The following is a 17,116-nucleotide window of genomic DNA, read 5'->3' as shown; positions in this document are numbered from 1 at the left end:
AGCCATCAGGTAGTTGTTTTTTTAATATTTTATCCAGAGTTTACAGCTAATATAGGTGGATTGGTTTGATAAGTGCTCATTCTTCCACACAGGAAGCACAGGTTTTTTTTGTTTTGTTTTAAAGAATAAAACAGATAAATTGAATTTCCCCTATATTCCCATCTCCAATCCCATTGCCCTCTTTCCATCCCTAGAGGCAACCTCTTTCATCATTTTGTATGGGTCTGGTCCATATGTTTATACTGAGACAGTACAGCTTGGAGGTCTGGAGAGTGAGCTCTGGATTTATTCTCTTAGGAATACCTTTGTAGGTTATTTATCCTCTGTATGCCTTAGTATTTTTATCTCTAAAATGGGGATAATAAGACTCACCTAATAGGATTGATAAAAATGATGGAGGTAATGTATATAAAGCACATGGGATACTGTGTAGCACTTAGTAAACTCTCAGTATATTTTGGTTGTTTGTTTTTCATTATTCTTTCCATAGGTGTACATTAGTAATTTTATGTGGTTTTAAGAATATTTACACATAGGAATTATCTGTAAGGTTTTTGTTCAATATAAGCATTTTGAGTTCTTTATAATCCTTTCCTTTCACAGCCTTGTTTTCTCTTATTTGTTGTTGAGCCATATAGTTTTTCATTATTAATTGCCTATGACAATTATAGTACCTACCGTATAATAGATACTCTAGGAAACAAAATGAAATGCATGCATTATTGGACTGGTTTTGTTAACTTCTTGACAAACTATTTTCCCATAGCTGTCTTCTGTACAGGTGGAAGAGATGGCAACATTATGGTCTGGGACACCAGGTGCAACAAAAAAGGTAGACTAGTTTCATTTTAATTTTGTTAAGTGTGGGATCACCCCATACTTATTTTGAGTTGGTGATTTCATCTGGTTACCACTAGGGGGCACGTGTTCATAAATTCCCCATTTCGGCTCACTGTTCAGTTTTCAGGATTGTTGTGATTGTTGCAAGTATTATCTTCTGTATTTACCTCATATTGTCTTCTGAACTATGCCACTTACCTAAATTATTGATGGAATTGAAATTATTAATACATGAGCTCAGTCTTCTAATTTAAAAGTTATTGGACTTTAAAGAATTGGATTAAACATAATTATGTTCACATTTCCCCCATGATGCCATTAAGCAGAATCCAGTGATCATCTCACTACTTCCTTCCTTTTTTAAAAAATAGCTTATTTTTAATAAACTATTTTTCAGAGTAGTTTTAGATGCATGGGAAAATTGAGCAGAAACTATAGATAGTTCTCTGAATACTGATATACTTCCGATCCTCACAGCCTTTTCCCACTATCAGCATCCCATGGCAGAGCTGGACATTTGTTAAAATTGATAGACCTGCACTGATACATCATTAGCACCCAGTATCTCTCTGTACTTTACATTAGGGCTAACTCTTGGTATTGCACATTCTATTGGTTTTGACAAATATGTAATGACATATATCTACCGTTATAGTATCATACAGAATAATTTCACAACACTGAAAATTCCCTGTGCTCTGTGGTTCATCCTGCCCTCTCCCCAGCCCCTGGCAACCACTAAATTTAATTTTATTTTATTTTATTTTTACTGTTCCCAGTTTTACCTTTGTCAGAATGTCATATAGTTGAAATCATACAGTATGTAGTCTTTTGAGATTGGTTTCTCTCACTTAATATATATTTAAGGTTCCTCCATGTCTTTCCATGGCTTGATAGCTCATTTCTTTTTACCATTGAATAGCGTGCCATTATCTGGATTTACCACAGTTTATTCATACATTCATCTACTGAAGGACCTGTCAATTACCTAAGTTTTGGAATAAAGCTGCTATAATTATCCATATGCTTATTTCTCTTCTATACGTCGTAATGTCACCAAAAGAAATGTAATGCAAGAGCTCTGCTAGCTTCTAATTTCACTATTTAAGAATATAATTAATTTTGAGATCTTACGTGTAAATGTTACAATCAGCATGAGAATAAAGTTGTGAAACCTAAATCAGTTTGCTTGGAATATCTTTCAGATGGATTTTATAGGCAAGTGAATCAAATCAGTGGAGCTCACAATACCTTAGACAAGCAAACCCCATCAAAACCTAAGAAGAAACAGAATTCAAAAGGACTTGCTCCATCTGTGGTAAGGTTTTATAGCTGTGTAATGTGTACAGATCTTAATAGTAGGATAGAATCGTATTTTAAGGAACTTCTTGGGCATAAAGTAGGAGCTTTAGATTAAATAAATGAGAATCATCATTTCCTCTTGGTATCTGTGGTTTATTACTTACTACTCAGTACCTACGATAGTAGTTCTCAAACTCTAGTGTGCAACACCATCACCTAGAAGCATATTAAAAATTCATCTTCCTGAGCCTCATCCCTAGAAAGCTCCATGCACATGCTATCTATAGTATAATGTAATTCATTAGTAAAGGGGGGATAGTTTGAAGAAGCATATTAAGTATCATGTTATAGTGTTCTATAGGGGGAGGTGATCCCCATTTTTCAGACACAAACCATAAGAACTATATGTTTTTAATACTTTTTAAAACATTTGGCAAAATGTTAAGTATATTGATCCCCTTTTTCAGACACAAATTCTCAGACACAAACTATAAGAAATATATGAGTTTTTAATATTTTTTTAAACATTTGGCAAAATATATTGAAATATTTAGGTAGAATATAGTATCTCTAGCATCTTATAGTCAAAGTTTAAACATTGCCTGTAATACATCTTTTTTCTTTAAAAAAAAAAATCACCAGGACTCTTATTTTAGTGTGTTTATTTTTCTAATATTCCTAGTTTGTAGGACCCAAATTAATATGTTGGAGAAATGTGTTTACTAAAACATTAGGACTTAAAATTGCATACCAAGAATAGGACACAGGCATGAGTAGAAATTGACAGGGTTAAAAAAAAAAAAAAAGAAAGAAAAATTGACAGGGTTAATGTGGTTTTTATAAACCAGATGGAATTAAAATGAGTATCATTTCAGACAATCTAATTCTGAGCCAAGAAAACTTGTTAACAGCAATTAGGGGTGAAATTCCATTGAACTCCTTTAAATTTTTCAGAGCATGTAATCACCTTTTTTTTTTTTCTTGGTAGTTTTATGGTTTTATTAACACAAACATGACACGCACATAAGCTGTCTATTCATTTTCTTTGCTACACAGCCTGGCATTGGGATTGGTGTCTCTGATGGCCAGCTGGGCTGCTCTTTGCACAATGGCTTTGCAGTTCTTGGAGGATACATTGTGAGCAATCTCTGCACAATAAGATTTGTTGCACATCAGCAGCACTTCCTTTTTTTTTTTTTTTTTTTTAATTTTTTATTTATTTATGATAGTCACACACACAGAGAGAGAGGCAGAGACATAGACAGAGGGAGAAGCAGGCTCCATGTACCGGGAGCCTGACGTGGGATTCGATCCCGGATCTCCAGGATCGCGCCCTGGGCCAAAGGCAGGCACCAAACCGCTGTGCCACCCAGGGATCCCATCAGCAGCACTTCTAGCTGCTCCTTGACATTGTGGATTAGGAACTTCCTGAAGCCACTGGGCAGCATGTGCTTTGTTTTCTTATTGCTCCCATAACCAATGTTGGGCATCAAGATCTGGCCCTTGAATCTTCTGCGTACCCCATTGTCAATGCCTCTGGGTTTCCACCATTGCGCTTAATTTTGACATATCGACATATTGGGTCTGACTGGTGCTGGATGAACTTCTTGGTCCTCTTTTTAACGATCTTGGGCTTCACTAGAGGTCTGAGGGCAGCCATGATGCCCAGCAATTGATGGCTGCCACCTCCGCAGGCAGTGCCGAGGAAGAGAGCTGTAATCAGCTTTCATACATAATTCTTTAGATCCTCCTATATGACAGTTTAAGTAGATGGTGACATTTTATAGATAAAATAGGCACAAGAAAGTTCAATGAGTTTCCTGCAGATACATAGCTTATTAGTAGAACCGATTTTTAAGTAGAACCTGTAGATTTAGACAAATCTTTTATTTACCTGTTTTTTCCTTGAGTACAAGTCAAAAGTCAACACTACTCTAGTTAATGGTGTTTAGGTCATTTTCATGCTAAAATTATTTCTTGGTCAGTATAAATATCTGATTCAGGATTATTGGAGAGGGAAGATTTAGTCAAACTCAGAATTTGAGTTGGGGAAGCCATCATTTTAGCATATTGGTGTCTTGATTGTGAAGATTATGATACCTAAAATAGGACTTTCTTCTGTCTTTTTCTGCCTTGTCCTGTTAGGATTTCCAGCAGAGTGTTACTGTGGTCCTCTTTCAAGATGAGAATACATTAATCTCAGCAGGAGCTGTGGATGGGTAAGAGCCTTTATTTCTTGGTTCTTTTGATGAGATCTCTTTCATAAACTGTGATAGGGAAGTCACCTAGTCCCATTTTAATCGAATGTGTATGCTATTTTAACTTTCAACATAGTGAATACCCAGCTGAGATGAGGAACTACAGATCACACTGAAAAATATCTAGTTAGAACTCTTGCTCAAATAATTAAATGAGGTGATCCGTGTGTCACACTTCACACATTATATACCACATAGGAGCAGTGTTGGCTGCTGCTGCTGCTGTAGAGAAGCTAGATGGATAGCTGTCTTGTCCATGCAGTATACTTTAGGCAGTGAGTTTCATTTTAAGGAATAAAATTTCTATTTTTTTGGATTTTTTATCTTCTCAGGTTTAGTAATACCCCTAAAAGAAGGAATCTGATTCTCTATCATGGGCATATTGGAGTATAATCTAACTATAATGATAAATCCTAATGACTTTTACATACTTGCTATCTGTGATTGGTCTGAATGTTTGGCTTCCAAATAAGTTTGTGATACTTCTTGATTGTTTGTTTTGTTACCATAAAAATTCTTTGAGTGTTTTTAAGCCCCCTTCTTCGCCCTCTTACTTGTTTGTCATATCTCTCAAGACATCCCTCCCTTTGAAACTAATTTTAAAAGATGATGGCTTAATGAACTAGGATTTCCATTGTGTCTTCTGGACACCAAAACTCCTCTGTGGACCAAATTTTCAGACACAAATGGAGGATTATCTGCTGGTTATTAATTATGCTTATGAATGGCTATGAAAGCTTGTTCTGTTTTCAAGGATACTGTACTTTTATACCAAGCTTGTGTTTTCATGTAGCCTATAAATTAGATGGTGAGGGGTCCCTGGGTGGCTCATTCAGTTAGGTGACTGACTCTTGGCTTTGGCTCAGGTCATGACCTCAGGGTTGTGAGATGGAACCCTGAGTTAGGGCTCCCTGCTCAGCAGGGAATCCGCTGGGAATTCTCTCTTTCCCTCTATACCCCTGATCCTGCTCTTACTCACTTGCTCTTTCTCTAAAAAATAAATCTTTAAATTAGAAAAAAAAAAAAAAAACACTACAAGTTGAGGATTAAGACAATTATACCAATAGATGAACTAAAAAAAATACTTTATTTCTTTATTTCACAGGAAAAGTTGTTTAGACTGGATTACTTAAGGAGTTCTATGTAGAGATAAAACCATAGGAACAGCTTGTTACTTACGATGTTAGAGGTTACATGCAGAGTGTTAAAGGTTTAGGAAGTATTTGTTTTGCTTTGTTTTTTTTTTTTTTCTGAAACAATGAAACAATGATCATCAAAACCCAACCTTCATCTTCCTTTTCCGCTCCCTTGAAGTAAACTCAAGGTAACCCATCGCTGGGTCAGACCACATCTGTTTCCGTTCTGCCTGAGTTGTTAGCCTGACGTTGGAAACAACAGTATGAGATAGTTTAATCTGTTTCCCAATGAGATATCCTCATTTTACCTGGTTGATGTGCCAGAAGAGTTAGATTAAAAGTCATCTCATATTCAATGTAGTTGAAACTGGTTGGATTTGGGGGGGTTACAAAATAATTTTCTTTACCTTGGTTTTTAGGGTAATCAAGATATGGGATTTACGTAAGAATTATACTGCTTATCGACAGGAACCCATAGCATCCAAGTCTTTCCTGTACCCAGGTAGCAGTACTCGAAAACTAGGTAAGCCTTTTTTTATACCCTGTAGGACTTTTTTGGAGATGTGAGTTTTTGTTACAATTTTAAAAATAAATACCAAGGTAGTTTTCAGCAACATAGACTTGAGATTAACATATGGCTGTATCTTTTTGAAATTCAAAAGATGAAAACTCAGAAGGATATTTTTGGTTTGTATATATTTGGGGGAAGAAGAATTCTGATGATCTTGTGGAACGATCTTTTTACCTGAACATTGTTACCTCAGTTCTACTTGCTGTCATCAGGACATGCTAACTAGAGTTTTCTTTTTCTAGGATATTCAAGTCTGATTTTGGATTCCACTGGCTCTACTTTATTTGCTAACTGCACAGATGACAATATCTACATGTTCAATATGACTGGATTAAAGACTTCTCCAGGTAAGATCTTAGCCATTTAAAATTAAAATCTCTACCTGGAAAAATAAAAATAAAAAATAAATCTCTTACCCAGAAACTAATACAGAGGTTTTTGTTAATGATAACTTAATGTTGATCTTTTTTCTAAACCAGATTTATTAAAACATAGGAGGACTTTGGGGTCTTTGATTAGTTTCAATGATGTTTTCATAGATGTATTTTCTTTGTGATAATTTCACAAGCAAACAAAATCTTGCTGAATATGGTGACTTAATTTTAACAGTGAGTCTTTTCTGAAATTATGCCCATTTGACTATATTTAGAATTATCTCAATTTTTGTAGGATACAAAAGGCTGTTTTCAGCTTTTATCTTGTTTGGAGGTTGTTTGTTACAATTAAGGAGCTGAATATTTTAAACCCAAAAATAGTTTTTATCTACCTTTTATCAGCCTTCTTAATGTCGGGCAGTGTCTATTTTATCTCTAGTTTTCCCCAACCTCACCTTTTTTTTTTCCCTTCAAGAAAATTAAAATTGAAATCTGGTGTTTAAAGTTGATACATGGCACTTAAAAAAAAAAAGAAATGAAAGTTTCTCAGACATACTCTAAGAAGGCTATTTTGGTTACATAATTTTGAGAACCTTATCAACTGTTGAGGTAAGCTACATATTAGTACCTGGTTATTACTCAGGTATAACTCTGTTCTATAACCAATCCCTAAAGCTATCTAGCTCCCACTGAAGTAGGATTTACTATTAAATAAGAAATCTTAAAATAGTACAGAACTTAGCTAGGCTTTTTTTTTTTAATTTTAAGATTTTATTTATTTATTCATGAGAGACACACAGAGAGAGGGGCAGAGACACAGGCAGAGGGAGAAGCAGGCTCCATGCAGGGAGCCTGACGTGGGACTCGATCCCGGGAATCCAGGATCATGCCCTGGGCCAAAGGCAGGCACCAAACCGCCGAACCACCCAGGGATCCCCTTACAGAAGGTTCCAAAGTCTGCCCCAAGCCAATATTAGGAGTTTGAGTTCTGTGACAGCTTTGTAGTTGGTATTTCCAATGCCCTGGATTAGATCTGGTGTTGTCTTTAAAAGAGCAAGAATAGGGCAGCCCGGGTGGCTCAGCGGTTTAGTGCTGCCTTCAGCCCAGGGCGTGATCTTGGAGACCCGGGATCGAGTCCCACATCAGGTTCCCAGCATGGAGCCTGCTTCTCCCTCTGCCTGTGTCTCTACCTCTCTCTCTCTCTCTCTCTCTCTGCCTCTCCTGAATAGATAAAATCTTTAAAAAATAAAAAAGTAAATTTAAAAAAATAAAAGAGCAAGAGTATTTGGAAAAGGGAAGCAGTTTATAACTTTCGCTGTTTTCCTGAATGAAATCAGAACTTGGACAGCGTCTAATTTAGATAGTCCTATAAAATAGACTTTTCAAAATCTTTCTCCAAAAGATAAAAGCATAATCCTAATTGTATTATCGAGTGTACAAGAGCTCTTTCTATGTCATTTTTTGTAGTGTGACCCTAAAGGGGTCCTTGAGTTTAGTCAAATATGCTCAAGGCAACTTACTAATAATTTATTAACTTTTTTCCTGTTCTCAAATTATTTTATTGGCTCTGATAGATAATTAGATAGGTAGGTAGCTATGTTCCTTAGAGATTGAGTGACAGATGTGTAGGACAGGAGGTAATTGCTTACCTCCTGAGCTTAATACTTCATCTCCCATACTTTTAATTCACAGTGTTTTATTATACGAAGTGATGTTCACGCGGATGACTCTGAAGCACTTCACTGAAGCATTTTCAGAGCCCAAATTATTATTTTTTTAAAAGATTTTTAAAAAATTTATTTATGCATGAGAGACACAGAGAGATTGAGAGAGAGAGAGGCAGAGACACAGGCAGAGGGAGAAGCAGGCTTCATGCAAGGAGGCTGACATGGGACTCGATCCCAGGTCTCTAGAATCACATCCTGGGCTGAAGGTGGCACTAAACCGCTGAGCCACCTTGGCTGCCCAAGGCCAAATTATCAAAGAAAGATTAAGCTGGGCTAATCAAAGCCAGTACAGGTTTTAGGATTTTTTGAATGCTTTGAAGCATTGGCAGTATATGTGATTAGACCAGCAGAGGGCAATAAATACTCACAGGTCTAGTGGAAGATTTGGTCTGTAGTTTTCCATTCATAGTTAGGGTTAAAAAGATAAACAACTATACCTTTAGAGAGTTGTATTCAGGAGTAAAGGAGTCTGTTTATTTTGTGGGGATTTATCTATCATAGTAGATAAAAAAAATGTGTATCTGAATTGATTCATATTCTGTTTAACATCCACTGTCGAAGTGTAGGTGCTTTAAAAACCTATATTTGGTATGTAGGTTTTTTCTTAAAAAGCTAAAAATACAAAGCCTTTTTCCAGTTTTGTTCTGGCAAAAGGAATTTTTCTGTTAACACTGAAGGAAAGCCATTAAGCTCCTTCCTTTCTGTTAGAAGATTGGAGTGAATATTGTTTCCTGCTTAAATATATCCTTAAATTTTCCAATAACTGAGGGGTTTTTTTGTATTTTCTATTGTGTTCTGATACCAGAGGCCTCAAATTTTGGTCATCTTAGGTTAGAAGAACCCATCAAGCACATTGCTAGATTGAGTTACTTGCCCTTTTATCACAGATAGTAAGAAGTCTAAGCCTGAAGGCTAAGCCTAACCTAGTTGAAGTATCTTACATACAAACATAGAATTTACCCCACTAGCTACTTCTCAGCCTATTCAAAGTGTTAGATTAAAAAGATTCCCACCCCAATAAATAAAAAGATTCCCACATTCCAAATTAGCTATCCATAAATCTTAACACTTTCCACTGATTATTACCTATTCATGCAATAAGTGTTTGAAGATCTACGGTGTTCAAAGCACTGTGAGGTCTGGTGGGGAAAGAATAAAATGAAATTCACCTTCAAGATTTGAAGTTTATGAGGAAGAGGGACCAATGTATTATACAAAGGAGAAAACCCTACCCTAGAGTGAGGAAGGAGGCTCAGATAAAGGCATTTTACTAAAAGAGTGGACACTAGTTGCATTCTTCTCCTTAAGAATGTTCTCCATTACTTTCTCTTCTATAGCTAGCTCCATATCAAGTATTTGGCCTTAGATCATGAGATTGGGTCTAATATAAAACCTCTTTCTGAGACTTCTTTACTTTTCTGCCAGTTCCCTTTAATTTAGTGAATGTAACTTGACAATGTTCCAATATTCAATAGTTACCACACTAATAAATCTTGTTAGAACATGTGTACTGTCTACATTTATTTGAACATGAGTAATAACAAGAACCAAGTAATTGGATTTTTTTTTCCTCTGGCAGTGGCTATCTTCAATGGACATCAAAACTCTACTTTTTATGTTAAATCAAGTCTTAGTCCAGATGACCAGTTTTTAGTCAGTGGCTCAAGTGATGAGGCTGCCTACATCTGGAAGGTAAGTTGCCAGACTTCCTTCACAAATAGGAGGCTAAAGTATTCTTACAAATATTTCTTCTTAGATGAGTAAGTTTAATGTAAACTACTATTAACTTTTCCTGCAGTAGATGTTCAGTAAAAGTTAATTCTTGCTTCTTAACATAGCCAGATCTCACTCTGATTGTCAGAATATATCACACTTTTCATGGCCAGAGCTTTTCAGAAATTGATAATCCATGTACTCCCGCAGTTTCACAGATTACCAGGAAATTGAGAATTCAGAATACTGGAGATAACCTTAACTACTTTATTCTGCTTTCTGGAAAAACATGTTGGATTGCCTTTCTGTTCTGTGTTTTCAAACTCTTCTTTCAAAATACAGTATTTTAATTCCCAGGATCCTATGCCCAAATCAACCACAGAGCCTTGCACAAAACACTAAAAAATATTTGTATGGTAATTATATTCTTTATTTTCTTACAAGTGGCCAATCTTAAGGTGATTAGGATAGATGTAGCCACTTGATCAGTTTTATATATACTTAATAGCATTATTTAAATTTTTTTATTTTGCAAGTTCCCATTCCTGTTCACAAGTCTATCTTCTTTCTTTTTAAATATACGTGATTCCTAAAGTGACTACTATAAGCTAAGAAGCTTAAATTTGTCCATTTGAGGTTCAGTAGAGAAAACTGAAATATTACACAACAAGCAGCACTTGCTGACCACTGAAAAATAGCTCTTTCTATGATTAATTATAGAAATATCTGGGAGTTCAGAGACAGAAGAACATTATAGCATCATTTTCCAGGGCTAAAAATTAATTATCTTCTAGATTGCCGTGTAATATCATAAATGTCCTTGATTTTGGTGAATTGAATGATCAGAGTTCACACATTTTGGATTTTTTTTTAATTAATTTATTTTAGAGAGAGTGAGCAGTGGGGAGGAACAGAGGGAGAGGGGCAAGCAGACCATGCTGATCTCAGAGCCCAATGCAGGGTCCAATCCCATGACCCTGAGATCATGACTTGAACCAAAATCAAGAGTTGGACGCCTAACCAAGCCACTGAGGCACCTCACATTTTGGATTTTAGAGTCATGATGTCTAAAACTTGATAGATTCATAGGTTCAATGTTATCATATCCCTTCTCAGGAGGAAATTATATCATTCTTAGTGCTGCCAAGCTCTGAGAAGTCACATCTTTAATACTGGCTTAGGATGGAATAGAACCTGTCAAGTATGAAGCATAGTTCTTCAGCTTAATTTCATCTGGTCCAATGGACATACTAAAAATGATTTTTCTGTATACCTAGAAGTGCAAAAATGCAACTCTGCTTTAAGAGTTTTTAGTGATTTATATCCTAGGTGGTCACATGGTGGAGATGTTGTTTTATCCAAGATTCATTTGTTTTAACTGAAAATTTGCTTATAAAATATATACCTGAGACTCCCATCCAAAAGAGTTTGTACCTAGTTTCTTGTCTATGAAATTTTATGAGTTGAGTTTTAAACTTTAACAATATGTGTTACTAACACTAATGCTTTCTTCTTATATTTTAAATTTTGAGTTTCAAGTTTGGTCTTAATACTTCTTATTTTACTTGTTGTTTTCCTTTTCTCCTTCTCTCACTTTCTTATCTTCATTCCTTTTTTTTACTGCAGCTCCCAACTTAGCAGGAGGATTTTGTTACTACCAAAGTTTGTATCTTTTTAAGTTTTTAAATTCTTTTTTTTAAAAAATTATATACGTTAAAAACATAATAAAAGATTGTGGAAGAAATACTTTTGCACTGATCGTTTTTAAAAATCATTTAAAATCAGTTTTTAAATTATATACACATAATTATGCATATAATTGTATATTATACTTATATGTGTTTGCATGTGTATATAGACAGTTTTATTGTCAGTTCTTAAAATTCCTCTCTTGCTATCTCTAGTACAAAGCCTTTTCTTTTGTTTTGTTTCAGGGAATGAGGGTTGAACATTGGTTTCTCTCTCTAAAGATGTTCAGTAAAGAGACTTGGTGGTTGTTACTAACCCATTTTCAGACATCCAGTCAGTGGCTATCACATACATGAGTGACCCAAATTCCTAGGCTGGGTCACATGTCAGTGCTGAATGATGTGGTTCAGACATGATGTTCTCCTGCCTGTCCACACATAACTCAGTGTGCAGGCTCTGATATTTGAGATCCTGGCAAGCTTACTGCTCCTAAAATTGAATTTGCCTAGTGAGGTGGCTCAATTTCTCTTTTCCATGATTTAAAAAAAGGGGTGGGGGTGTAGTTTAAAAATCATTCCATGCAAGCTGAGTATCACACTGTTAGGTTATCTTGTAGCTCAGCTATGTTTCCAAAAGGTCAGAATTGTCTCAAGTGCCAAGATTTTTCCTATGTTAAAAAGCCCACAGGCCCAAGAAAACAGAGTGAAAGAAAGGAATTTCAGATCTTAAGACCTCAGAGAATGGTCTTTTAATTTTTACCAGTGCTCAGCAAAGGGGAGATGTAATATAGACTGATACTAAGGCCCAACACCTAAAAATACAAACAGTTAATAATAGTTTTTTCTTTCTAATTTCTTACCCTTTGTCCCATCTCACCACCTCCCTCCCTTCCCTTGTTCATTTCTGTTGTAGCCACTGAATAGTATTGAAGTGGTTATAAATAAACTCATTTGGCACAGTCATTCTACCGCTGACTGGCGAAACATTGAGCCTGACACTTTAGGAAGTGTAAATGATCTCACGGCAGAAATAAGATGAGATTTGGTTTCTGACAGGGCAGAGTAAGGAGATTTTTTGAGGAAAGGTGCTGATCTTTTTTGCATGTTTAAGGATACAAGGTGTTTTATTAGATGCGTAATTTAGAGCCAGTTATTTCTAGCGATAACCTTCATAGTTCTAGGAGTTTTAACTTGGGGATTCTTCATGTCTTGAATTAAACTCTGTATAACGACCAGAATTTATAAGAGGGGACAGTTTTCTGTGTTTTGACCATCTCCAGAATGCATAGGTATAAATGTCTCTTGGACTTAATAATTTTCTCTAACTACTTAAAAGTAGAGGGAGGTTTATAAAAAATGAAATCCTGCAATTATAGGAATGTTTTATCATAATGAAGTGACAATAAATAAAACCTTACTTGAATAAAAATGAAGGATTTTAAAACACACTGAGTTTCGCTGGAGGAAATTCCTCTTTGAATTAGTCAATAAATACACTATACCATCCTAGGATAGTCCTAAACTGTAAAAGCCCTTGTAACTACTATTCAAACAAACTTGCCAGACAGGAGTTGTCATTTCAGTCCACAATATGCCCATCTCTCCACTTTTTTTATTGAGATAGAATTCACATAGTATAAAATTCATCATTTTAGTCACAGTTCAGTGATTTTGAGTACAATCACAATATTGTGCAACCACCACCACTATCTCTCATTCCTAGACATTTTCATTATTCCAAAAAAGAAACACTGTATCCTTAAAGAGTCATTCTTCATTCTCCCCTGCCCTCAGCCCCTGGCAACCACTAACCTATGTTCTGTCTATAGATTTGCCTATTCTGGACATATCTATAAATGGAATCATACAATATGTGATCTTTTATGTCTGGTTTATTTCACTGAACATAATGTTTTCCAGATTTGTTGTGTCATTGCACGTGTCAGTACTTCATTTTTATGGCTGGATATCCATTGTATGGATAAACCACATTTTATTTATCCATTTATTAGTTGGTGGACTTGTAAATTATTCATTCCACTTTTTGGCTACTATGAACATTCATGTACAAGTTTTTGTTTGAACATATATTTTCAATTCTATTGTATGTATACTTAATAGAATTGCTACATCCTGGGGTGCCTAGGTGGCTCAGTTGATTGAGTGTCCAACCCTTGTTTTTGGTTCAGGTCATAATCTCTAGGTCATGGAATTGAGCCCTACAATGGGCTCCCCATTGGACAGGGAGTCTGCATGAAATTCATTCTGTCTCTGTCTCTGCCCCTTCCCCCACTCACATGCATGTGTGCTGTCTCAATCTCTCTCTGAAATGGATGAATAGATCTTTTAAAAAAAATTTTACCTGAGTCATATAGTAATAAATTCTGTATTTAACTTTTTAAGGAACCCCTCCCCCACTTTAATGCTATGTAAAGTGCCTGGCTTAACAAATACTTTCATTGTCATTATTATTCCTTTTTTTTTTTTTAAGATTTTATTTATTTATTCATGAGAGACAGAGAGAGAGAGAGAGAGAAAGGCAGAGACACAGGCAGAGGTAGAAGCAGGCTTCCTGCAAGGAGCTCGATGTGGGACTCGATTCTGGATCCCAGGATCACACCCTTCAGCTGAGGGCAAACACTCAACCTGGGAGCCACCCAGGCATCCCTGTCATTATTATTCCTACCTTATTATCAGTTTGTCAAAAAGTTTATCCAAGGGGTCTTTTGTTTTTGTCTCCTAGATCCTATGGATAAATGCAAAAATGTGCATGTATTCTATTGGCAGATGTTTGGTTTTTCTTGAAATTAATTTTAATTCTTTGTGTACATGGTTAGGTTCCCTTAGATTTTGTAATGCCTAGAAAATTGAAGAAGAGGCAGTATCATGAAATGACAAGCTAGAGGCCACAAGCAGAGTAAACCAATGGAATAGAATAATGTATTCCTACCAGGGAGGATCAGTCAAGAGGACATTAGGATTTTCACTCCCTTTTAATTTGCTGCTACCAGTCCTACTTGGGCCTTGGGTGAAGAGAAACTTAATGGGTTGGGGCCATCCCAAATGGAGGAGGGAGGAGAATTTCTGTGACTCCTGAAATAGAGACTATCTTGAAAGTCTTTTCCTAAAATATGCTACCTTGTGAGAGAATGAGTTCTTGTTCTCTGTGCCATTGTAGGAGGCAGAAAGTGAGATCCTTTTAGATAATACTCAGGAAAAAGCTTTTTCTGTTAAACTCTAATTAACCCAGCAAGGCAAATTAGACTCTACTCTTTCTCTTCTTTTGCTCTTTGAGTCATTACATGTGCCACTTAACCCAAGAGAGTAGTAATAATTGAGTTGGATGACCTTATGAATCAGCGTGTTGACTCCCTTCACTACAATTGAAGGAATCTATTTTCTTAGTCATTCTTAGAAATATTCTTTCCAGAGTTGCCTCCACTTTCTTCATACAGATGAGCAATGATTCAGAGCCTCAGGAAAACGAAAAGAGAATAATTCCTCTTTTTCAAACATGTGCTAATAATAGTTATGTGAGTTTATATCCCATATTGTGCTGATTAATTCCCATGGCCTCTGAAAGGGATTGACAACTCTTATGAATGAGTCAACTGTCAAATGGATATCACTAGTGGCATCCAGTGAGGGGCGATATCTGATCTGTCACGTGTGTAGTACTGCACAATATGACCCTTCTTGATTCATTAACATGTAGCGGTACTTAACTGAAAACTCACAATTTCTTTAAGCAAATTAGCCAAAATGCAATTTTAGAGGATTTTTTTTTTCCAAAAAAGATACCAAAGTGCCATGTAAAAGTATATAATTTATATTGCTTCAGAACGAAGGGATATAACTTTAGGGACTTTGGTAAAAATTAGTGAGTCTTTTGCGTGAAAGACTGTCCTCTTGTTGAAGGAGAACTAGTAGTATGTCTGAGATGCCTCAGGGTTTAGTTAATGTAATGTTCCTGGAAGTAGCTGATTAGAGAAGATCTGAAAATATCTAGGGTATGTAAAAAAAAAAAAAAAAAAAGACTCCAGTTGAAGTTCACACTACCTAGCCAGCTGAACCCTACCTATCCTTATAGAAACTTTATTAGCGAAGAGGTGAAGAACAATGTCATTCTTGAATTTTTGACAAAATACATATAGCTAAGTAGTCTTGAATTGAAATAAGACCTGTCCTGGTATGTAAATTCCTATTATTTGTTTATTTTTGCTAATTTCATTCTGTTAGATCAGTGACAAATGCTTTTATTACCCATTGGGACTCTTTCTGAGCTATAACTAGGCATATTTAGAGATTATATTGGTAACAATCTTGAGGCTCTGTAAGACACAAATATGGAGAGATTCAAAGGCTTTATGTGGGAGACCTAATATTGCTCTGCTGACTTGTTTTTTCCTTTTTTGATGATATGCTAGGTCTCCACACCCTGGCATCCTCCTACTGTGCTCCAGGGTCACTCTCAAGAGGTCACGTCTGTGTGCTGGTGTCCATCAGACTTCACAAAGGTTTGTAAATAAATCTCTATAGTTGGTTTAAAAAGTAGATCACAGATTTGTAAATTTTCTCAAGGTTAGTCTGAGAGTTATGCAGACTTTTATGTTTAAATAGAGATGGAAAAATCTAGAGGCCATCCAGTATCTATCTCACCATTAGTCATATATATTCTACTTTACCAATAGAGAAACTTAACTAAGGAATAAGAATGAATTTCTTGATTTCCTACAGTAATTCCTTTCCTAAACATAGAATTAAGTTTTTAATGTAATTAAATTTCATCAGAAAATCTAAGGTAAAAAAAAAAAAATCTAAGATGGAAAAACTAGTTTTTTTAACTCTCTTCATATTACCAATGTGATATGTTAATAGTAACATCTTGACTGTTCTTCACAGTCCAGTTTAGTTTTCACCTGCCTAAACTGTACTTACTGTGAAGTCATAGTGTGTCAGGTTATCTATGCTACACTGTATAAGTAGCTCCAAAATGTTTTAGACATTTCTCACTTTAAAAAAATTTTTTAGCAATAATACTTCAAGACAAACAAAATACCTGAAATGTAGAAAGGGCAGAAACATAAACTTTGTGTACATGTAGAAATTTCATACAATAGTGGCCTAACTTCCACTCACTTTCCCAGCTTCTACTGCCTCTGGTCTTTGGGTTATTTTGGGTTTACAAGAAATATCACTTCTGTGGAAATATCCCCTTTCATTTATGACGTTTTGAGGTTTTGGTCCCATCTGTTTTTTATCTTCTAGAAACTTCTTAAGGTCTGGTCTACTCATGGCATCCCTGCTAGCTTTCCAGTATTGCTCTGATTTCTTTTTATTTCTGTATCTGTATAACCATTTCTGTGGTCAGCCTCATGATTGACCTTTTTTTTTTTTAACTCATTGCTTTGATTACCAATAATTACATCCCAATGACTTTCTGAGATTCCATGTAACTTCCAGTGAAATATCTGCTTTTAGCATGGAGTTTTGTACCTATTTAGTTA

General features: G+C 35.7%; 1 protein-coding gene across 3 annotated transcripts in view; it reads left to right on the top strand.

The window, feature by feature from the left end:
* The window catches only part of DTL (denticleless E3 ubiquitin protein ligase adapter), a 43,064-nt gene that overhangs the window by 10,491 nt on the left and 15,457 nt on the right, over positions 1 to 17,116 (top strand). For all 3 annotated transcript variants that reach the window (XM_077902191.1, XM_077902193.1, XM_077902192.1), the window contains exons 6-12: positions 767 to 832; positions 2,046 to 2,158; positions 4,288 to 4,361; positions 5,956 to 6,059; positions 6,350 to 6,454; positions 9,788 to 9,900; positions 16,037 to 16,126. In XM_077902191.1, the coding sequence (XP_077758317.1) occupies positions 767 to 832; positions 2,046 to 2,158; positions 4,288 to 4,361; positions 5,956 to 6,059; positions 6,350 to 6,454; positions 9,788 to 9,900; positions 16,037 to 16,126 (665 nt within the window). The remainder of the gene's footprint in view (positions 1 to 766; positions 833 to 2,045; positions 2,159 to 4,287; positions 4,362 to 5,955; positions 6,060 to 6,349; positions 6,455 to 9,787; positions 9,901 to 16,036; positions 16,127 to 17,116) is intronic.

The sequence above is a fragment of the Canis aureus genome, chromosome 6 (genome assembly GCF_053574225.1).
Source record: "Canis aureus isolate CA01 chromosome 6, VMU_Caureus_v.1.0, whole genome shotgun sequence".
Taxonomy (NCBI): Eukaryota; Metazoa; Chordata; class Mammalia; order Carnivora; family Canidae; genus Canis; species Canis aureus.
Note: the sequence above shows the minus strand (reverse complement) of the source record. Positions and strands in the feature narration are given on the sequence as shown.